A 23,975-nucleotide genomic window follows, 5' to 3' on the forward strand; every position below is an offset into this window, starting at 1 on the left:
GGTTCTGACGCGCCGCTGCACAGCTACTCTTTATCATCGTGCGTAGGTAGTGTTCATACGCACATATGCTGAAGCGCAGAACGTAGGCCTCCGAATCAAGGCTCACCAACCGCGGGTCATGGGTGGCAGGTGTGTGCGGTGCACGATGAAAGCGTGTAAAATGTTGTACATTTTTTTTCGCGAGCAAAAAGAGCACGCCGGTCCTGTGTCAAAACATGAAAGCAGCCGAGCAGAGCTGGGTGGTGGGCAACAGTATTAGTGCATTTGCAGCTGCTGTAAAGGTTAATGCATGGTGAATAACGATGTTTGGCCTCGGTCCTTGGTTTCCGCCACTTGCAACAACACACCGCCGCCCACATATCGATGGTGCGCGCAGGCCTCATCGCACAGGAAATTCGAGGTCAACAGTCAACAGCATCCTGAGGAAATGCATGTGACGTTGTTGCTGCTTTTACCGTCAGCTCTGAGGCACAAGCTTCACTACATGGAGCCGTTTCGACACCGGCTCTGGTCACAAACGCAGTGCTATAGCACCTGTCCTGTGTTTGACCTTCCTATTGTGCCTGGTCTCTTGTTTGCGCTCTTAAAAGTTTATCAAGTATGCACCAACTAGGCCCCCCAGAAAGTTCTTGTAAGCCTTGCTTTTACGAAGCTTGACTGCATGGGGATATCGACCCCCATTGCTCATTGCAAACACATTTTGCATTTTGCAGCACGCAAATCACTTGATTAGAATAAAATATTCAGTTCAAATTGCTAAGTTTGACTTACAGCGCATACTGTCCCTTTGTTTATGTATGCGCTGTAAGTCAAGTTTGCAATGGAATACTAATCGAGCCCGTACCCAAACCCTGATTGAAGTTTCCAAGGAGCCCGAATGGCGAGCACGTTAGTTCTGCTGAACAACAATGTGGATTAGAGCAGCATTTCTGCTGAGCGGCAGTCGCGCTGCTCAGTGCCAGTGTAAGGGTCCGCTGCGGTAGCTTAGTGGTTATGGCTTTGCGCTGCTGAGATCCCGGCCGTAGTCGGCAGCATTTTCAGGAGGCGAAATGCAAAAGCCCTCGGGAACTATAATTCACCAGTTGTCTGACGTAGTAAAGAGAAGTGGTTCATGCAGATGGACACCGACACGATCAAAGGATTGAGATGGGTATGAAAGGGGTTGGAGCTTACCGGTTGAAAGGTGTGGTGGAGATGTGCGTAGCTCGCATTCACGGCAAGAGCAGATGAATTGCCGAACCAAGGTGTACATCCCACGCTAGTATTAGCGGTGCCGAAATCGTTCGCACATCTGCAACTCACCGGCGTGGCAATACTGGTGGTCCTAGTGAAAAGCGGAGCATATCTCTCACCTCAAGGCTTTGGGGTTGACGATCCACCACGTACATATCCCTCTGGGACATAGTTGGGTCCGTACAGAAGGTGATCACGGATCGCAAAATGCGAAACTGCGGAACATGGCGCCTAAGTATTTCAGAAGCCGGAACTGTTGAGGTAAAGGAGAGAAGGTCATAAGGGGATGCAGTCCAGCGGTTATTGTATTATTCGGCAGCAAAAGTGTCAAAATCCAGGGACAACCATGTGCGATTACAGGGGGACGCACGAGCAACCTCTGGCAAGAGCGGTGAGGGGGAAAGAGTGTCAAGTGTCGGAAAGCTTCCACCCGGAACGATACACCACGCGTATGTCGTACTCCTGGATTCGCAGGGCCCAACGAGCGAGGCAGCCAGATGGGTCTTTTAAATCCAAAAGGCAAAACAGCGTGTTGTGGTCGGTCACTAGGTCAATCGAGTGGCCATATAAATAAGGGCAAAACTTGCCAAGCGCCCAGAAGATAGTCAAGCAGTCCTTTTCCGTGACGCTGTTATTTACCTCCGCCTTCGTCAGCGAGCGGCTCGCATAAGCCACGACGTATTCTCTGTGACCAGGGTGATACTGCCAACACAGCACCAAGGCCCGCACCACTTGCGTCGGTAGGTACTTCAGTAGGAGCTTGAGGGTCAAAATGGCAAAGAATAGGTGGCGTCGTGAGAAGACAGCGCGAGATGTTAAACGCATCGCCCCAGGCAGGGGACCACGATAAGAGGTCTTTGGCGCCACTAAGCCGTTGCTTGAGGGGTGATAAGATAGATGCAAAATTTAGAGCGAAGCGCCGGAAATAAGAGCATAAACTGAGGAAACTGCGAAGTTCTATCACTGTAGTGGACTTAGGAAACGCAGCGACGGCCCATAATCTCTCGGGATCCGGAGGAATGCCATCCCTGGACACAGCAAGGCCGAGGATCGCCAACTTGCGTACGGCAAAGCGACATTTCTTGAGGTTAAGCTGCAGAGTGGCGTTGGTCAAGGAACTCAGTATGTGCTGAAGAGGGTGCAGGTGTGTTGCGAAATCAAGGGTGAACACCACGATGTCGTCAAAGTAACATAGATAGATCTTCCCTTTGAGGCGGCGCAGAAGGCTATCCATCATCCTTTCGATTGTAGCAGGCGCGTTGCTAATTCCGAAAGCTCATATAGGTCATCTGAGGTAATAGAGGCAGTTCTTGGGCAATCGGCCCCCGCCATCGGGACCTGCCAGTAGTCTGACCGGAAGCCCAATAAAGAGGAAAACTCGGCTTCTTGTAAGTAGCCCCGAGCACCTTCAATCCGCGGTATTGGATAAATACCTTTCAGCGTGATCTCATTTAAGCACCGGAAATCTACACAGAAGGATATGGAACTATCTTCCTTTGTTAAAAGTACCACGGGAGAAGCTCATGGGCTCTGTGAAAGTTTAATCACGCCTCGACAGAGCATGTCGTCGACCTGGTCTGCAATTATGCTGCGGCGTTTCGTAGCGGATACGCGACACGGATGTTGGCGCAGAGGTGAATCAGAGCTGAGCCGCTATCTTGTACGCGTTCGAAAAGCCGACATTTGGTTTCGGCTGACGTGATTGGCCTAGGTTGGTCTAAGCCGCGATATCGACGCGGCCTGAACAATGGCGTGAGACGAAACCGAACGTCGGCTTTTCGAACGCGTACAAGGTAGCGGCCCTATAGTGTCGATGTGGTGCTCGAGTGTAGATGTGCGAAGGATGCTTGTGCAAAGTCGTAAGCAGGGTTGTTTGAAAAGCCCAATCAAACACCCTCCTCGTTTACGGGAGGTCAGTTTTCCTTGCCTTCAAAGCGAATAGTATTTCCTACTTTGAGCGGTTCTTCTTGCCTAATACGCTGACAAGAGGCGAGGAGCACGTCCTAGTGGAGAGGGTTTCGATGGAGCCGAGCCAGCACAGTGAAAGTAGATTATCGGATAAGGAGAGTGGTACCGGCGTCTGCGATGGGTCCGCTTTCCATTAGGTTGCGGTGGCTGGGCGAAAATCGCGGCGGCGTGCAAAGGAAAGTTAAAAACACCACTGAAGTGGATCCTCCGCAAACAAGAGTTGGCAGAGTGATGTCGTATATCTGCCGAAAGGGCTTGATAACGGTATTATGTCACGCAAAAAAAATTTAAGGACACAAATAAATCCGTGCTCTTCGGCGGCTCTGAGTAGCCAGTGCCAGAGCGGTCGCCGGGCAGCAGTCTTCTATTCCATTCCGAGCGGAGCAGTCTGTGGCCATTCAGAAAAAAAAAACAATTCACATTTGTTCCGATATTGCATATTTGACGCGTACATATGTCACTTTGACGCGTGAGTATTCGCGGTTTTATGACGTCGCGTGACTGACAGGCGAAGTGGACGCGGCCCGAGAACTTTTTGCCGATAACCGAAGGCTAATAGCGAAAAAGGCGGCGAATCAGAAATAATTGTCTTTCTTTCGTTTGGTCTAATCATCCATAATCAGCGTGCACATATCACACCAGATGGGGCATTTTCGCAGTTTTCGTGATGTCGCTTGACAGGCAGGCGAAGTGGGGGAGGCGCGAAAATTTTTTGTCAACCGTGGAGGGCTGATTGCAGAACTGGAATAGAAAAGTTTGGAATAGCTTTACGTTATAGCGCCCCAACATTATTTTAAATCAGGACAAGAAAGGCAGCGCAAAATGCACAGTGGCAACTCCCAGTGGTGGTGGCTACACGCTAAGGACTATTGCACCCTTAAGTGTGCTTTCTCATGTCCATATCTCGGTCCCTTACACCCATAAAAAAGGATGTAGGCGAACTAATACCCGCATTTGAAAGGGTAGTACTTTCGAATTCCACCCTTTGCCCCAATGTGTGTCTTGCCGAATTCCACACGACGTTTTATTTTTACAGCGATATCTTTATTTTAATTACTACCCTTTCGCACGTCCGCCGAAGTAATCCCGAGGTGTTTTGCAAAACGTTATAAAAAAATGAAAGCCAATATCAAAACAGGCGCGCACCCTAAATTCGAAATGTGGACCTACAGACACAACCGCGGGGAATAATACACCTTCAAGGGTCCCAGAAACGGTTCTTGGCGTAGGACTACACACAGAGGTTATCTCTCAACGAATGATTTCTCCCAAGAATTTTGTATCAGCTCGCTATAATATCCCAGATATGGGTGGTTAAACACTACTCTCCGCTCAAGCCGCAGCGTTCCGCCAGTTCCGCCTCAACATTTACACCGTGCGGCTACCGCTATGCCCCGCCTCCTTCAAGCGGTCTTGTCTACACCCGGTTGATTTGAAGCGAGTGCGTTCTCGTGTCTCTTTCCTTCCACGGTTTTCATCGTTAAGCCTCGGCTGCATGGAGCAAAATTTCAAGACAAACTGTGCGTGGCGAATGCAGAGGCGGCGCTACGCACAATGTTCGCTGGCTTCTTTCTTTTTTGCTGAATGAAGCGAAAAGTGACGGATGCATGATGATGATGTACAAAGTTCGTACATTGCATACACGCTCGCTACGTTGCTACGAGCGCATATGCAACGTACAAAGCCCAAATTAGCTTTTTCTAGCATTATTTTGATTTGATTATCGCTTGATATGAAAATATCTAATTGGCTCGTTAAGTATTGTCTCTATATTACGCTCGTAAAATATCTTTGTAGCCGTCAGTGGAAAACGAAAGTGCTGCCGCCAACTTGTGAATGTGGGGAGCTGGGCTATTTATAACGTTTTCATGATACCTTAGAATTAAAAAAAAATACCGGAAAAAATACACGGATCGGGAATCGAGTCCACATTTTCTGCGCGGGAGGCGAAGATGGTACCGCTACGTCAAAGTCCAACTCTACAATGTGGCTTTCTGACAGACCTTATGACACTTTGTAAAGCTCGTTGTAAAGATTCGTGGTGCCCGTAGCGCACAAACTGCCTACGTCAGTGTGCACTGGCGGTTTCCTTGAAGCGTGCTAAGACCACCCTTGAAAAATTGCCACGCGCGAACAAGGAAGAAACATGAAAAAGCATGCGGGGTCGTGTTTTGAGCGTCGCGCGGTCCCTCGGCTCAGTTATGGGAGAAAGCAGGGCCCATAATCACAAAAAGCTCTTACATAAGAATTGTTCGTAACAGCCAATTCCAGGCAGTGCCAGTGCGAGATAACGAGTGTTTGTGCTATATGCACAGCCAGTGCTGGATGTATTATGAGCGATGGAAGGTGACCGGTCAATCGCAAATAGAACTTACGAACAAACACCTTTGTAATACTGAATTCACAGCTGGTCACTGCAAGAACAGTTAAGTGTGCACTGGCTGAATTCAACGTCACAAGGTGGCACCCCGAGCGCGGGCCCTCAGGCCAACGTTACCGTTATTATGGTAATCCCAATATACAGACGTATACAAACGTACTAAAGCAATCAGTTAGCCCGCATAGAGGTTATTAAACACTGATAGTCCTCCTGGTCCCATTAACGTAGCATTAAAGGCGTTCTTCGTGTTAACGACAGGTCGTACATTCTATAATCAAAGGCCGACATAGCAAACACTTTTGTGTGAGTAACTGGCCGTTCGACATTTAAACCCATCTTCAAGAATACGTTTAACCCCGCGGTAAGTACCATCATGTCAGCTAACCGCATCAAATTCGAGAATGCAATTAACTATGTTTTACTATCTCCCGCTTGTGTTCACTCGGCCCTAATTTGCTACTTGACCTGGCACCCGAATCCCCGCCGCTAACCAACTTTATTGTGTCGCATGTGGTTGAACCTCGCTGTAATGAATGGTTATTCATTCCTCATCAAAATGGCGAACAGCGCCGCATGCTACTTTTGCGGGTGTGCTGAGACAATAAAGCACCCTCTGCGCCACTGCCCATCATTCGACGCTCAACGATGTGCTCTTCCAGCTATAGTCTCAGCCGCTTAAATGACAGAGTGCTCTCGGAAGAAAATATCCTTTGACTTTATCCTAAGCCCTCTTGCATGCAAAAGGCTACAACCCCTCATACCTGTATTGCGCTTCTTGAAGGTTTATTGGACTGCACGAACGTTTGTGACATTCATCGAACATTCCTCTGCGGTTGTGTTGTCATTTACTGCTTCTTCATTAACTTTCTTTGCCTGTTCCTTCGACTTTTCTACTGCTGCTGTCTGGCACACCGCGTCAAAATGTGGTTGACAGTCAGTATATACAGTAGCGGCGGCAGGAAACGCAACGTTAGAAAGCATCTTTCGTTTGGGGTCTATTAGACTTTCCCAATGCGACGCCCCAATGCCCTCTGTCTACTTACGCACGACAGCCAAGAAGGCAAGTAGATAGAATAACGGTAGAGAGCAGGTCGAGAAAGGAGGCACAGGGCAGAGTCCGTCGACGCTGTAACGAAACGAGGGGAATTATACCAGCCTTGTCACTTTTCGCTCGTGAAAGCTTGCACGCATGGGAAGAGCGCGGGAGACGGGTACGTAAGACGACATCAGAATAGATGTCTCGTTTGGGTTCACTTCGACAAAGGAAACGCTACTAGACACAGCAACAGTTTCGGTACGCTATGTTTCCGCTGTTTCTGAAATATAACAGTATGCAAATCTGTCCAGCGGACAACTGACGCAGGGCGTTATAAGGTAACGCAGTGTTAAGACGACACTATGCGAGTGCGCGCGCAGATAATCGACACTTCTGCATCCGCCGCGGTAGCTTAACAGCTACGGCATTCTTCGAGGTCGCAAGTTGCAGCGACCGCATTTAGACGGGGCGAAATGCAAAATTGCATGCGTACTTAGATTTAGATGCCCATTAAAGAACCTCACGTGGTAAAAATTACCCCGGCGTCTCCCACTACTGCATGCCTCCTATTCTGATTGGGGTTTTGACACGTAACAACTCGTAATTTGATAAAAGGTTAACACTTCTTCCACGTTGCGATGCCAGGGCTAACCGTATCGTAAACTATGAACAATGGCGCCCAGCAACGCCTCAGGTAAACACGTTTCGCTGTGTGTTCTGTGCACTAAATAGTAATAATACTTTATTGATGACGTCAGTATAATACAATGCAAGAATCGGGCCTGCCAAAGCCGCAGTGGTTTTGAACGGCAGTGCCTGTCAGACAGCGACAGAGCCATCAGTAACACGTTATTAGCTTGTAGACAACAGTGAAAAATAAGAAAACATGACAGGCGTCCGATCACGCAATAATGTGTCTAAGAGCCTTTCTGAGACCACATTTCGTCTTCACGTCTTGTATGCATTGAGAAAGTAAATTAAGCATTGCGGGGACATAATAGTCACGGTGTCTGCGACCGTATCTCGTCTTACAGCGGGGTGTAACGTAAGGATTCTTTGGTCTCAGGCAACGAACAGGCACATAAGGAATTTTATACTGGCTTAACCAAAAATGCTTTAAGGCAACAGTTTATAGCCGCAAGGAATTGAAATCAGGTAAAGAGAATGTTTTGAACACATCAGATTTGGGGGAGACATCATGTGCAACATTCTTCAGAATACCATGAAGGACGGAATTGACCCGATTTACCAAATGTTGAGCTCCATGACCATATGTAGATATCCCATACCGTATTACACTGTAGCATAAGGCATGTACTGCAAGCTTTCGGACAGACAATGGCATGTAAAATTTCATATTATACAAAACACAAGACACTGCGCGAATTTTTGACAAATATGGGCGAAATGATAATTCCAGGATAAATCACTGTAAAAAAACCAAGGTATTTAATTGAGCTAGCGTATTGCACAGGGTCACACGAACAGGGATTGCGATGTGATGTGTGCAAATATAATGGGGACGATAGGATAACTTGCTTCACAGGGTTGTGGAAACAGATTAATTGAGTTTTGGACACATTGATATCGACCACATTATTCCGAAACCAGTCCATCACTTTTGTTGTTGCCATTTGTAAAGAAGAGATGGCGACAGTGTAACTTCGAGCGTATGAAACAAGCACAGTGTCATCAGCATACTGATATAATTTGACGTTCACAACAATAGATAAATCGTTGAAATATAAGTTAAATATTAACGGGCTTAAAATTGAACCTTGGGAGATGCCAGCTTTAATTTAGGCTAGGTTGCTACGACATTTTACAATAGACAGAAGTTGGTGCCCTTGAGATGAGTTTTTCAGAAGCCGCAAAAACGCACCCCGAAAGCCTAGCAATAAAAGTTTGGTTAGTAGTATACTATGACAGACGCTGTCAAATGCTTTTCGGACGTCGAGAAACAGTGCACAAGCAACCTGATCGCGTTCAAACACAGAGTTTAGACTACATGAACACAACCGGTGTACGCAAAGTAACGTTTAACGTCAACTCACCCATTTCGTGTTACACTAAACGTTGAGGAACCTGAACATTCGCCGTCAGCTTCACGGCCAATTATCGTCAATCAACACAAACAGCACCTTCGCTTACATCCATTGCCAAAGTGCGTGGGATTCGCGTGACCTTTGTTTGTTTGTTTTTGTTATTTTTCCTTTTCTTAACTACTTTCATAATGTTTCGACATCCACAAGTGTAGGGTAGCAAACCAGGTATGGCTTAGTTTCTTTTCTTTCGTTTCCCTCCTCTGCTTCGCCATAAGTACAGAAACGACGTGCTCCTTCTGCCATCTCAGCCTACCCCCATCGACTCTCGCAAACAAAGCAGGACTCCTTCCCGAATAATACAAGCGTAGGAGTGTATAGATTGTAGCAACTTACTTTTGCTCCGTCCTTGCCTTGTTGGATGGTGCATCTTTGTGTAATTTAAGCCTGGACAGAAAAGCGGCCTTTCTAATTTAAATGTAAGCTCTGCGGTTAGAACCGTTGTGTCGTCTGTCGTCAGCTGCCCATAAGCGGTTCGGCACTGTCTTATCACACTCACCAACGCACACACATGCACGCATGTGTAACATACGTCGTTAGTCGGGAAGCAGGTGGGTAATGGCAGTACACGGCCTGCCTTTTGCGGAGCCACCGCGACTGCCACATGCGTCGTCTTTCATTTTTCAGATGATCTGATCGCTCAAGGCAAATCCAACTTTTTCGACTTCATATTCATCGACGCTGACAAGGCTTCGTACGACGAGTACTACGAGAAGAGCCTGCAGCTCGTCAGGCGCCACGGCATCATCGCTGTCGACAATGTGAGTAGCCTGCCGCTTTAACGGGCCTTGAGTAAGTGTGGTATGCATTCTGCACGTTTACGCTACGGCAGTATTGAGCCTGGCGAAAGCCAGTGGAAAGGTGTGCTTGTTTGTCATCCTTGAGAGGACGTACATGCAGGTGTATTGTTAAAAGGAACACACATTACCAGAGCATGAGCGAATTTTCCTCTGTGGCAAGTTTGGATGCGTCGAGCATTGCAGCACGTGAGATGCAGAAGATTACATAAGTCTCATGGTAAGGTCTTCGTTTCAAGTCCGTTTAAAACCGCGTCATCGACACGAAATAGCATGAGGTCGGGGGATTGAATCCCGGCTGCGGCGGCCGCATTTCGATGGAGGCGAAATGCAAAAACGCCCGTCTGCTTGCGTTGTAGTGCCCGTTAACGAACCTCAGGTGGTCAAAATTATTCCGGAGCCCTCCACTACGGCATGCCTCATAATCAGGACTGGTTCTGGCACGTAAAAACGCCAGAAAAGACGAGGAAGAATGAAATGGTCCTCTAAGGATAAGAGGCGATAATTCGCACAAAACCGCGATTAAGGTGGAAGAGTGATTAAGTAAGTGAATGAAGTGATAATGGGTGCACAGGGAGTGGAATAGGGTGAACTAAGAGTGAATTGATGGTGAATTAAAAGGGTTTCGTTGTCTGATAGGAGTCAAACGAAAGGTAATGATGAGATAGAGTGAGCTAAGAGAATGAAGAGTAAATGAGAGTGAATTGAGAGTGAATGAAGGTGAATCAAGATTAGAAGCCGGGTGTTCTACTTCGGTTCCACGCCATCACCTGTTTACATGAACAGCATACAGAAGCTCCTTCTATAACTAGCGATGGAGTTAAAAGGGCCTTGCAAGACATGACCAGGCGAAAAGCTGGCGGAGGAGATGGAATAACAGTCGATCTATTCAAAGATGGAGGAGATATCATGCTTGAAAAGCTTGCGACCCTCTATAAGCAATGCCTCACGACTTTAAGTGTACCAGAAAGCTGGAAGAACGCCAACATTATATTAATTAATAAGGGAGAAGTTAAAGAATTGAAGAATTATAGACCCATTAGCTTGCTTTCAGTATTGTATAAAATATTCACCCAAATAATTTCCATTGGATTCAGGGCAACACTTGACTTCAGCCAATCAAGAGAGCAGGCTGGCTTCAGGAAGGAATATTCTACGATGGATCATAAACATGTCATCAATCAAGTAATGGAGAAATCTGAGCAGTATAATAAACTCTCTATATGGCCGTCATCGATTATGAAGAGGCATTTGATTCAGTAGAGATACCAGCAGTCACAATGACATTGGGTAATGAAGGCGTACAGGAGGCATACGTGAATATCTTGGCCAATATCCACAAGGATTCCACAGCTACCTTAGTTTTCCACAAGAAAAGTAGAAAGTTACCTATAAAGAAAGGGGTCAGGCAAGGAGAGACAATCTCTCTAATGCATGCTTAGAAGAAGTATTCAAGCTCTTAGACTGGGAAGGCCGGCATTACCAAATCCTGACTGGGAGCTTACCACGGTCGTTGTAAAAGAAAAGTGTACAATCATTGCATTCTACCGGTGTTAACAAATGGGGCAGAAACTTGGAGGTTAACAAAGAAGCTCGAAAACAAGTTAAGGACTGCACAAAGAGCGATAGAACGAAAAGTGTTAGGCCTAACGTTAAAGGGACCCTGAAAGGATTTTGATTATTTTGTACAAACGTACTGAGTCGTTAGAGTAGGTGCTTCTGATCATTAATTGACGCATCTAAGCGCTCCACGTAAAGCGTGTAATTTATTATAAGGTTTTAAACATGTACATCGCTACCGATTGCAGCACGCCAAGCGGCTGATTTTTGTGCCCAGATGACGCGATTTGCCCAGAATACGTCACTGGGCCAGCTATCCGATTGGCTGCCCAGGGCGAGTCATCGATAATTTTTCCAACATTATCGTGAAGAAATGTCGTTCGTAATAGTTTAGATGTTAGTTAATTTGTTTCTATAAAAAGAAAGTAAAGAAAGAGAACGCACAAGGACATGTATCACTACACAAAAAGCACTTCCGGCCCACAGCAAGTGTCGTCTGCTTGTGTTACAACGTGCTCCGTATTGACGAGAGCTGCGCGGTCAGTGTTGGTCTTATTCTTTCTTTTCGCGAATACCACGGTTCGCCCTTGTTGCGTTGCGGGCTACAAACGTAGCAATCGGCGACATGTCAAGCTGCGACATCGTGCGCCACTGCGACACCGTGCCCCGCTGCAAGGCAGCAGACGAGCGGCGTGGCTGCAGCGCATCGGACTTACGGTATCCAAACCAATCCAGACGGCGCCAGAATCTACGCGTTTGCGGCCGTCGCTTCACGTCGAAGGTTTGCCACAATATAGTTTAGCGTGTCCAGTATTCAAGTAAACGCAAGCACAAGTGTACTGGCCGCTTTACCACGTTTTACGTGATGAACGGAGGTTCAAACATGAACTGCTTGCACGGTGCAGCCACCTGGCGGCACAAAGCTCAACCAAACACACAGCTAATATAGCAGTAACCAAATTTTTTTTCCTACTTTGCTGCTGGCTCAAATTTTTGGCAGGAGCATAATTTTGAACACGTTGTCATGTTTAAAATGTTTTACACTTGGTTACAGGAATATTAGCTCTGCTTTTGGCTGGTTAAGCTCTGCACCACCAGATGGCTGGACCGCGCATGCCGATCAGGCTGCTCACGTACGTCCAACGTTTTTATAAACGTTGCGTACGTCTACTAAGCTCCTTCATCACAGCGGTATGGAGGGGCTTTAGTTTACGCCTGTGGCTATAGACGTCAGACTCTGCCCAGGCGGCGCTGCGGAAAAACCCGCCACCAGCGCCCCCATCGCAGCCTTGGCGCAAACTGAGTAGTGCAAAGAGAGCTGTCCGCAAGCGAAGCTGCATAGGCCACAATAGAGCCCCGTCTTTCGGTTTTGTAAAGGCACGGTTTCCTAAAAATCAAGGACCAGGAAAGCTTCTTCCGCCCATCCACGCTTCGGAAAGGGAGCAGAGCGAAGTACGTGTACAATGTAAAAGAAGTTTCAGGTGTTATTTCGGCGCGCTGCAACTCGCAAGTACGTACAGCGAGCATCGTACAACGTCGAGTTCGAGGCAAGCACTCCGACGTCCGTTCTCTAGCGCCTAAATGTGTTAAATTTGGGTACGTACACAATGTCAAAGCGATGAAGTACATATATGATTAAGTCAGGTAACTATGTAGCTTACGGTCAGTGGTACAAAGCTCGCTTTATCAGGGGCGGACGGCCCTGGCGACCTTCGCCTTTTCAGTAGCGTTCTCGCTTCAGCTCTCGCTTCCTGGGCGTTCGAGCGTGTTATCGCGCATCTTCGAATGTTTTCTTCACGGTTGTCTTCCGTTTGTATTTACTGCAAATGGAGATACGTGCGTGTCCGCTTTCGCGGGATACAACCGAAGGCAAAACAAACCAGCAGACGCTTAAAACAACACACGCGCACAAATTAATGTAAAGAAACGCGACATTTTTTTTTCTAAACACGTGCGTTACTTCGCAATTACTCATCCAGTGCTCCCACAGCAACTTTATTGCTCAGATTACAAAAAGAAAAGAAAAACGCTGTCAAGAGGGCTCAGTGCATTGCGAAACGTGCTCGTTGTATCGAAAAAGCCGAAACTAGAAATAAGCTCGCGATATCACAATTCCCTAGAACATGATTTTGAATTCATAAAGGAACCAAAATGTTTGGTTAAACTGACCTGCCAAATCTCTCCGTTCCACTTGCTGAGTAAAGTGGAGGCGGACGTGTGTAAACAGGTAGAAACATCGATGGCACATACGCAGGATGGTTCACAACTTTGTTTATTCTGTTGCCAACGAAGAGGCGGCTGCAGATTCCTCAGTTTTCGCTTGGTTTCCATAGTCCCCCGTGAGGGCTACGCAACACAATTACAGCAGAACAACATTATCACACTTTCTCATGTGAGCGGCTGTGTTGTGGAGAATGCGAGTAATTCGCTTACCCAACACGCGAACGGCCCGTATCTAGCGCTCTCTCCTTTCTCCTTCATACGACCGCGATGGAAATCGGTAAAACTGAACGTTGTTATTCAGTCCTTCACGTTCATGGCAATTTACAACGCAACAGTAACGTCGATTGCGGCGTTTCTTCATAGCGCGCGGAGCTGTCGCGGTTGCCGTCGTGCTCGCCATCGCCATAGAAGGAGTGAGCCAACAAGAACTTTACGGCAGTTCGGCGGCACGTCCGACTAGCGGAGAAATTCCTCTCATTCTGGCTGTTAAATGCGCAAACATTCGCAATATGAACCAAAATTAAGTTAAATCGTTGTTTCGCATTCGCTAGCTGCTTAGGCAACTTAGCAAGGGAGTCGGACTTTGCACTACTCAATTATTACCTCTTCGCACCGACAGGTGGCGCTACGCGTCTTGCAAAACTCCAGAGTCTGACGTCTATCCGTCAAAACACCCAGCTCGCCTGTGGTCACCGGAATACTGGACACGCTCGGCGCTGCGACAGAACGCTCGCAACGCTAGCTGCTTGATCGCTCTCGCTGGGGATCGACGGCCGGGCGGTTAGCGGAGAAGTTGGCGAGCCTTCGCGCGCTGTCTCCAAGGCAACCGGAAATAGACCACAACGTACGTCACAACATGACGTAGAGCCAGCGCAGGCGGAGCTTAACCCCGATCACTCGGCGAGCGAGTTGAGGAGGAAATGCATGGCTAGGGAGGAGCGTAACTTGTAATCGTCCGTAGCTCTCTTAACATGAGACGCTTCACTTAAATTGTGACGCGAATGTTTTACTGGAGCTGCACCCTACGCGTTAATCTGCACCCTACACATTAAGAGAAAAAAATGGAGCTGGGCAGGTCATGTAATGCGTAGGATGAATGACCAGTGGACCACTAGAGTTACAGAATCGATACCAAGAGAAGGGAAGCGCAGTCGAAGACGGCAAATCGCGGAATCGAATCCCGGCCGCGGCGGCCGCATTTCGATGGAGGCGAAATGCAAAAACGCCCGTGTGCTTGCGTTGTAGTGTACGTTCAAGAGCCCCAGGTGGTCTAAATTCATCCGGAGCCCTCCACTACGGCGTGCCTCATAATCAGAACTGGTTTTGGCACGTAAAATCCCAGAAAGAAGAAGAAGAGGACGGCAGAAAACTAGGTTGGGTGATGAAGTTAGGAAATTTACAGGCGCATGTTGGAATCGGCTAGCGCAAGAAAGGGGTAATTGGAGATCGCAGGGAGAGGCCTTCGTCCTGCAGTGGACATAAATATAGGCTGATGATGATGATGATGATGATAATGATGATGAAGGTGAATCAAGTGGTGATAGGGTTATTCGAGAGTGATGAAAATTGGAAATTTTTAGTAATAGAGCAAACCAAGTTTGATAGAAGTAAAACCCAGATGATAGAGTGAATGAAGGTGAACTAAGCAGTGATATGGTTATTCAAGAGTCAATGAAGTGTGAATTAAGAGTGAATGAAGGGGTGATCGAGTGGGGGAGCGACTTGTAAAATAATGTATGTGAGTTTTTAGGGTTCAAGTGAGAGTAACTAGGCAAAAAATAGTGCACATTCCCGGTTCGAGTTTGGTAAATCATAGGAAGGGTGACTTGCACACACACACAAAAAAAAAAAACCATGATGACTTGCGGAAATGACTGTAAATTGTGGTTTCAGAGTGATGATGACTCAGAAAAAAAAATGGTCATCGTGTCATTGAGTTAGCGGTGCTTGGGGTTTCGCCTTAAAATCACCTTAGTTGTAGCACAATGGAGCACTAGTACTTTTTTTCAAATGCTCGGACGTAATAGAGCCGTTATCCGCAATGTTTCTCGATTTCCGTGGACAACCAAATGTGCCAGTAAACTTAAACTTCCAGGGATTGGCGACCATGTTATGCGTCATCAGATGGTAAGGCTTAGCCATTTGTAGCTAGGGTCCTTGTAGTACAATATTTATGCAATCGCTTCAAGGAGTTACATACGTGTTTTACAAACCACATTGAACATTGACCCGGTGTCACGGAATGACTGAGGAGAGCACCTATTTTCGTGTTTGCTTAATATTTGTGTATATCATGGCTGATTTTCGTCCAAATTTTAAAGCGAGCGCGTTCAATGCAACTTCTACTGCAAACAAATCGTGCAACTGCTCGAAAGCGTTATACAAGCGTCATTCCCATGTTCTCCCTGTGTCCTGGTCGAACGCATTTGGGTGCTTAGTTTATTTCGCACGAAATGACGGGAGTATTATTGGACATACCATATAGGGGAAAGTTTTGCACGTTAAAGAACCTCAGGTGGTCAAAATTAATCCGGAGTCCTCCACTACGGCGTGCCTCATAATCAGACCTGGTTTTGGCACGTTAAACCCCAGAAAGAAGAAGAAAGAAGAAGAAGGGGAAAGTTTTAAAGTGCGCGCTTTATTTTCAGGCGTTAAATACGTCAGTGCCACTGCTCGAAAGGAATAATTTCGCTGGACATGGGGTTGTGGTTCTGCAAAGTCTGCGGTCCAAACGAGATGGAAGTTCGCAGGAAGATGGAGGCTTGAAGTGAATTACAGAGGTCGAACAAGGAGTGTCGCAGGAGCTATCATTCCGGCAAAGGAACTTGTTTTCGTCAGGACAGCCACTGCTTTCCTTAGCGGCCTTCAGGTACGCGTACATAAATGGTGGTAGAGAAAGCAGTTGCTGCCCAGACGGAGACAAGTTTCTTTGTCGAAATTATTGCTTCTGCGACATTCCTTGTTCAAGCCCTGTTATTCACTATAAGTCTGCTAGCTTTTCTCCCTCGACAGGAATTACTTGCGAAGATCTCTTTATTTGAATGCGTAACCGTTCTTTGGCGAGAATCCCTTAGAAACCGCGTCTGTCTCGTAAAGCCTTGTAATTGGAAGATAAGTGCGTAATTGGTCAAGTTACGATATTTAATCGGGTTAATAGTGTAACTGTAGATGAGTGGTAGTTTTATAATCGATAAAAAATGGCCACGTTGCCGTCGCCTCGACATAGTTATTTGCGACAATAAAAAGGTATACAATGACACTGGAAAAAATGATAGTCGGCAGAAGGAACAACGAGAACAGCGACATGAACTAGGAGATAATCAACAGCTAGAAGAAGAGGAAAGGAAGCCTTCAGAAGCAGATCACTGTCTCTATATTACGCTCGTAAGATTTCTATGCAGCCGTCCGCGGGAAAATCAGGCGCTGCCACCTCCAAAGCTGAACGGGAGCTGCTGCTAATTTTCAGCACGAATATTTCAAGAGAATGTACTGAAATGGGATATTTAAACGTTTCTGATACTCAAAAACAAGGACAACAATATAATTGTTAACATTGCATTGTAGTGCACGTTAAAGAACCCCAGGTGGTCTAAATTAATCCGGAGCCCTCCACTACGGCGTGTCTCATAATCAGAACTGGCTTTGGCACGTAATAACCTAGAAAGAAGAAAGATGAATTGTTAACATTTGGAGCCGAATCTACAGTTAATGTGCGTGAGGTAGAGACGCTACCACTGCTCCACCTCAAAACTGTAATTGACGAAGGAAGATGAAAATCCCCGTATTTTTGTGGAATGGAATTGTGCTTGGAACATTATCATATGGTGTAAGCAGGACAGACATGATAAGCAACGAGAAATGCTACAGAAATTCGGAGAACTGTCCACGTATGCGTCAGCATTTTTTTTGGTTCCGGAAACAGCGATCGGTAGACGTGCATAAGCTAGTAATATAAGTAAGCAAAGGCGAAGTAACGGCTGAGCCAAAGAATGCTCACGCACTAGTGGACAATTCTCACAATTTCTGCACTATCTTTTTTTTCTTTTAGTTTCATGGTCATTAGCAACAATGGTTTGGGCCAAGAAGGAAGCCTAGTTTTAGCTAGTGGAGATATTGAGGTGCCTTCGTACAAAATGTCACGTCATTTTTTAATATTTAAGATTTTAACTCTTTAAAGGCACAGTGGGTTATGAGGGACGGAACAGTGGAAAATTGAAGGTTGATGTTAACCACCTGGATCTCCTTAACGAGCACCAAAATCTCAGTGTGCGAGTTATTTTTCATTTCAGCCCTGTCAAAATGCTGCCCTTGCAGTCGGGAATAGCACCCGAGACTTCGGGCTCAGCAGCAGAACAGCGTAGCTACTGATCCACCGAAGCGGGTAGATTTACGTGTGAAATACGAGTAGATGCGTCTTCGAAAAGCTCTGGAAATCCATAAGTTTCTGAAACTCACGAAAACACCTCCGTTACCGTTCGCCAGAAATGATGCAGAACCCAGAACGTTTGAGGACCAACTAGACGCTTGAGCAAGACCTTCAAGATCGGTGGGCGTCCATATTGCGGTGGCAGGCGATGTGATGTGATTTGCGTCATATCCGCTAACCACCAGGTGCCTGCCTGCGCTGTCTGCGAAGGTGCTGTTTATATGCTGTTAATTTAAAGAAAGGATATGACAACTACCAACCCTGAGACTTGTCACAGAATGCCTGAATTGTATACGCTATCATTTACAACCAGTTTAGCTGAAGTGAAACTTCACTGCCTTTATGCAAACACACTGCCTTTATGCAAAGAGTTGGCCGACTTTGTATGGAATCGTACAAAACCCATTTTGCCGAGCGGTTCCCGGTCGAATAATAGGTTGTAGATACTATACATTATACAGGCCATTTGTCCGGTTTGTCTCGTCTCATGTGTCTACCATTTTTGTTTGTTGGCTTCTTTTGCGCCGAATCGGTTGGAATATTCAGATAAGCTTCCAATAAGTGCCGACGACTTGTTCAACGATGTTACACCGGGAAAAATAAATCCCGAACTCCAGTGTCTTTTTCATCCGATAACTTAATCCCTGCGAACAGCAGTTGTGAGCCTCAGAGAGATCCAGCGATGTACAGAGCCTCACATTGTGCACCCGCCGTTACTGCTTAGTGGTTCCGGTATTACACTGCTAAGCACGAGGTCACGGGATCAAATCCCGGTCGTGGCGGCCACATTTCGAAGCGGCCGAAATGCAAGAAAGCCCGTGTACCATGCATCGAGTACACGGCAAAGAAGTGGCTCAAATTAATCCGAATATTCCCCCGTCTACAGCGTGCGTCATAAATCAGGTCGTAGTTTGAAGAAGTGAAACTCCAGAATTTTTTAAACCTCATATGGCGGCTCTCGCGTCGTCCGCGTTTGCGCAGGTTCTGTGGAAAGGGAAAGTGTTCAACCCGGCATTCGACGATCCGGTCACGGAGTCCGTGCGACGGCTGAACCGCAAGCTGGCGTCCGATGACCGCGTCGAGATCAGCATGCTGACCCTGAGCGACGGCGTCACTTTCGCCTTCAAGAAGTGAACGGGCGACATCGCTGCCGGATTCGTCCATTACTTGCTCGGCCTTCGGCAACTCTCACACTCGATCTTTGTTTAGGCACGAAAAAGTAAACTCTATACAAGTATTTTTGATAACTTCACGAATGGTTCTCGTAACGGCGTCATCTTTTCCTGCGATGCGATAGTGTGTTATCAATAAACGATGTGCACTGTTTGCTGTGAATTCTTGGTTTACTTTTGTTGGTATAGAAATAGGCGGGAAAAATTGGCCGCCATCCCGCCCTGCGAATGTGAATGTCTAGCGAATGAACTGTCTTAGAATGAACTGAATGAGTTGTTAGACGGGTCTCCCTTTTATATATGGAAGCGTGGTGACGTCACACACACACACACACACACACACACACACACACACACACACACACACACACACACACACACACACACACACACACACACACACACACACACACACGCACGCGCACGCGCACGCACACGCACACGCACACACACACACACACACACACACACACACACACACACACACACACACACACACACACACACACACACACACACACACACACACACACACACACACACACACACACATGCTGTATGCCTGATTGCAAAGAAAGATATGCCGTTTGTCTTCAATAGTTAACCTGGCGTTTTGTTTTTACGCCACAAACTTTTCCCACCAACGAGAGGAATACAGCTTCGCTGTAAAACATTGGAAGACGCTTAAGCTTCGCCTTTAAGAGTGGAACGCGATAGCGTTATCGGGCTCCATTCGCATCACATTTTTCTTTATGAGTAGGCTTCACTGCAACGCACAACGTGGGAAAGCCAGTTTACATACACGAAGCTTCCACTGATCTCTTTAAAGTCGGCTTCACTTTTAAACACAAATGCATTGCTGGGCAGACATTTTTACATGAGCACTTTAAGCCGTCTTATATCAAAATGTGAAGGCCCTAGGACCTTTTTTTACCATTTGATTAATTGTTTGCTGTTGCCCCGAGGGACGCGCGTGTCAAAAATTTGGAGGACGCTTTAGCATTCAAAGGTCCCTAAATGCTTGCCAGGGTTCCCGGCAGCTGTAGCTTTCTTTTTTAAAGACGATAGTCTTTCTTGGGCTACCTAAGGAGGAGGAGGAGGAACAAACTTTTATTTAAACCAGCAGTTTAGTTGGCTGGGCCTAGGCCTCCCACGTGGGGACATCGAGGCCTCTTCGCCGCCTCGCAGGCTTGCTGGGTAGCCCAGAGTTGGTCGTCGAGGTGGGAGCTGCGCAGGGCGGCGTGCCATCTCGACGCGAGGGTCACGGTATTATTTGTCGGATATTGGTCTTTACATTCCCATAGCATGTGGGGAAGCGATGCTGCCTGAGTCTTACAGATCTTGTAAATGTTACTAGGGTAGGTGTCTGGATACATCATCTGGTAAAGTGTTAGTGAGGGGTACGTGTTTGTAACAGGCGAAGGGTGGTTGCCTGTGCTCTGTTTAGCTTCCTAAACCTAAACTACTTAACGCGAAAAACTTTGTCACTCGATTCAACTGCCCGGCCAAAAATCAATCATGAGGAGAGGAGGTGCAGAGAGAAAAAGAAAGAGAGACAGACAAATAAACGTTCTTGGCGAGGCTTTCCACACCCACGCTTGTAGAACATGCATTTATGGGAACCATATCAATGCGCTGTACCAACGATTGCAACAGAACTTGCTATGGGTGAGAGAAAGAGAACATGAGAGCGTGAGAGAGAGACGTAGTTACGTGGTGACGTCGTCCGGCCGTCAGCCGACCCTTCGGGACCTACATCGACCTCTACGCGTCAACGGGCTCCACGCAAAGGGAACGCACGGCGAGAGACTTTATATTATATAACAGGACACTCTATCGTAGCAGCTTCAGGACTGCATGCGTTAGCATAGCTTAATGGCATGCCCATCGTGAAGTCTGTGCGTTTTTGTGCTGTTAATATATATTCTGTGTTTGTGTGCACTCGAGTGGTCGATTGCATTCCTTGGTGAGTGGTCCTAGGCGCAAACATTATTACATTTTCATCACAATTTCAACGTCATTACATTCATCGTTAGATCACTGTTTTGACGTTATTTGCCTCCAGAATTTCTCTGGGGATGTTTTAATGAAGGAGGACAACTCGGTAGAATAATACCTTTCTTTGTCCCGGGCAGTTTGCTGCTTTAATTTTTCTGATTGATCATCAATGCTTGTCCGAGAACAGCTTCCTACTCTTAATTTTTGTTTAATTCTTCTTCGTTTCTGTTGTGATCTTGACAACTTGAAATGTTTTCTTTGTGCATGGTGTTTAATATTGTGTAACGTTTTCAATGTGTTGTTAATTTGAATGCATCCCCGCCCCCTTGTGAATGCCTTCAGGGACACCATCAACAATAAATCCATATCTTCCACTTATTCTGGTTGAATAAGCCGTTATACACAAACAGCAGTGAAACACAAACACTTGCAGTCCTCTACGTCACCGGCACTTCTTCTTGTGCAATGACATTGTGAACTTCGTTTAGGGCTCTAAGAGAGCATGAAAATAAAAAAAAAGAACTTTAGGACCTTCTTAACTCCACTTATAAAGTAGATGCGACAGCATTTCGATATCCTCTTGAATCTGCGCAACCTTAATATTAAGGGGCGCATGGATTAAAGTCGTGTCACCTGCCAGGTGACAGCGATTGGGTTCTAATAAAGATAGTAGCTTAGTGAAGTCACAAGCAGCAGTAGTGGTCGCTGCTACTCCAAGGCTGCAGAACGGTAGCACAAAGGAAGAGAAGGTATTGAGGAATGCTATCGGATTTGCTTCGCATCAAACCAGTTGATCGCCCTTAATTTTTTTTCTTTCAGTTTAGTTGCTTCCTACATTCTTACCTCATATAAGCTGTCTCTCGTGTGATCGACGGGTTACATCTTGGAGTCTTTTTAGCAATTTTGGGGACCAAGCGTTCAATTCACTCAAAAACACAATGTTTTTGAAAAAGTACCAGAGGTCATTCACATCGCCATTAAAAGTTCTGAAGCTGTCATAATGAAGGTCTAGCTAGCATATCAATAATTGATTCACTGTGAGCGCGAGAGACGTGAGGAAAGAATAGGATAGTATCTATGTGGCTAAAGTTTGCATTAATCAGTCAGTATGACAGCTTGGTGATCGGAAATCCTAGTAGTTACATTGCAATCGTCTCTTTATTTAATGGCACCATTTAGAAAAAAATAAATTAAGAGTAGAACCTGAATCATTATGAACTCTAGTAAAGTCTTTCTACTTCTAACAGGTCAAATGCAAGCGAAATATCAAGCAAAGTTTGTTCAATAGGGTTAGTGGAATATGAGAAAGAAGTCCATTCTATGTTGGGCAGATTAAAATCGCCAGTCAAAATTAGCCTATCATTCGGTTTGACATGGGGCTGTAGATATTCGTAAGCCCACTGGACACCAACGCCTAATCGTTCGCATGTACTGTCACGCAAACTGGGTCGCGTTCGAACGACCGAGTTCGTCCATCCCGGTGCCCCGCTCCGAAACCTTTCTCGGGACGGTCCCGCGACGCGTGTCGGCGCAGGTGCGAAACATCCACGCACCTGCGCCTACCTCAAGCCAAAGAGGAACAAGGTACGCGTCATTGCGCCCAAATAATCCCACCATTAGGTGGCGGTAGCAGCGCAATGCTCGCGCCATCTCCATTCTGCAACTACACCGACCGGCGGCGGCGCTTAGCTATGCGAGAAAGCCAGATTACAGCAGATGTGAAAGCCATGCGAGGAAAACAACATAAGGGGGCGCAAGAGAGTCGAGCGTCCCCACAATACCACACGGTGAATTTTGCAAGCGCGTAATTTTCCGGCATGCTACGGAAAAGGCGATGGATAGTTGCGTTGATAGGGCATATGAAATGCCTTGTAGCATAATCAGCACCATCCATGGGAGCGCGGAAATTGATTCTTCGTAGATATTCTAGGTTTCGAAGCGCGCACGTTCACTTGTTCAAATATGGCGCCACGTTGATAGCATGCTGCCACTTGCAGCCCCCAAAGGGGGCGCGCAATTTAAAATGTACTTAAAGATCAAGTAATAAAATAAAATACATGCTGTTCAAAAAGACAGATGTGCAGTAAAGTAGTTTTAAAGTGAAAAATATGCAAGCGTGAGAGTGGATTAGATAGCTATATTCAAGTGCAGTGCAGGTAGCACCAGGTAGCACCACATGCAATGGTGCCGCTTCCCGCTTATTCGTCGATCGTCGAATTTTTGGCGGTGGTGGCGACGGTTCGTTTGTGCTGTTCGCTGGCTTAAAGTGATACATGTTTTCGACTGGAGAACGTCGAATCATGTTCACAAGAGCGGCAGCAACAATGCCACTTTGTTGTGGTCAGGTAAGTGATCTTATTATATATGATTGAAGGGTTCAAACTTTGCTGTAAATCATGTTGCACGGTTTGAACGGCACGAAAGTCAGTTAACGTTTCGAATTGTCGCGTTCATGCAGTTATTCACGGAGCCTGTTTCACATTGCAAGATTACTTTAGGTTTGTTAGCAGCATTTTCTCTTCCTTTTGCCTATTTTCAACTTGAACATGGTACTGGCTTTAAGGCTACGACAGAAGCTGTGTAGTTTCGTCATCAACTCGATATGCAGTTGGGATACTGTATTCATCACTGTGGGCAGCGCTAAGCTGAGTGTCGTTAGATGGCGGCGCCGCACTCCAACATCCGGTTGTGTTGGCTGCGTCAGCGCGCCGAACTATAGACGTTGCTGTTCCCGCAAATGTGACGTGGCGTGTTGCTCACGCTACGTCCGACAATATATGCATCTCTAGTAGAGTCTAGAGTTAGTGGACTTTGTCAGTTACTCATAAGCAAAAGCTGCGTGAAAAAAGTGGCACCTGCAAAGGCCCCGTCATGTTGCTACCTCTCATTTTTGTGCAGCTAAATTATTTATTATGTGATCCAAAAACAAGCCGTTACATGTAGCATGTACAGGGGCGGCCACTGCTAGAGGGAACACGGGAGGCCGTGGAAGCACTCCGCGAAGTGCCACCGCCTCGCAAAATCTTGCGGCGCAATCAAAGCGATAGGCGGTCGTCTGGTACGTTTCCTTCCCTTCGCCG

General features: G+C 46.6%; 1 protein-coding gene across 1 annotated transcript in view; it reads left to right on the forward strand.

Moving 5' to 3' along the window:
* The window catches only part of LOC119450456 (probable caffeoyl-CoA O-methyltransferase 1), a 46,714-nt gene extending 27,661 nt beyond the window's left edge, over positions 1-19,053 (forward strand). The window contains exons 3-4 of the mRNA XM_049665882.1: positions 9,347-9,480; positions 18,707-19,053. Coding sequence (XP_049521839.1) covers positions 9,347-9,480; positions 18,707-18,859 — 287 coding nt within the window. The 3' untranslated portion in view covers positions 18,860-19,053. The remainder of the gene's footprint in view (positions 1-9,346; positions 9,481-18,706) is intronic.
* Positions 19,054-23,975: the final 4,922 nt, after the last annotated feature.

This window comes from Dermacentor silvarum, chromosome 4 (genome assembly GCF_013339745.2).
Source record: "Dermacentor silvarum isolate Dsil-2018 chromosome 4, BIME_Dsil_1.4, whole genome shotgun sequence".
In the NCBI taxonomy this organism is placed as follows: Eukaryota; Metazoa; Arthropoda; class Arachnida; order Ixodida; family Ixodidae; genus Dermacentor; species Dermacentor silvarum.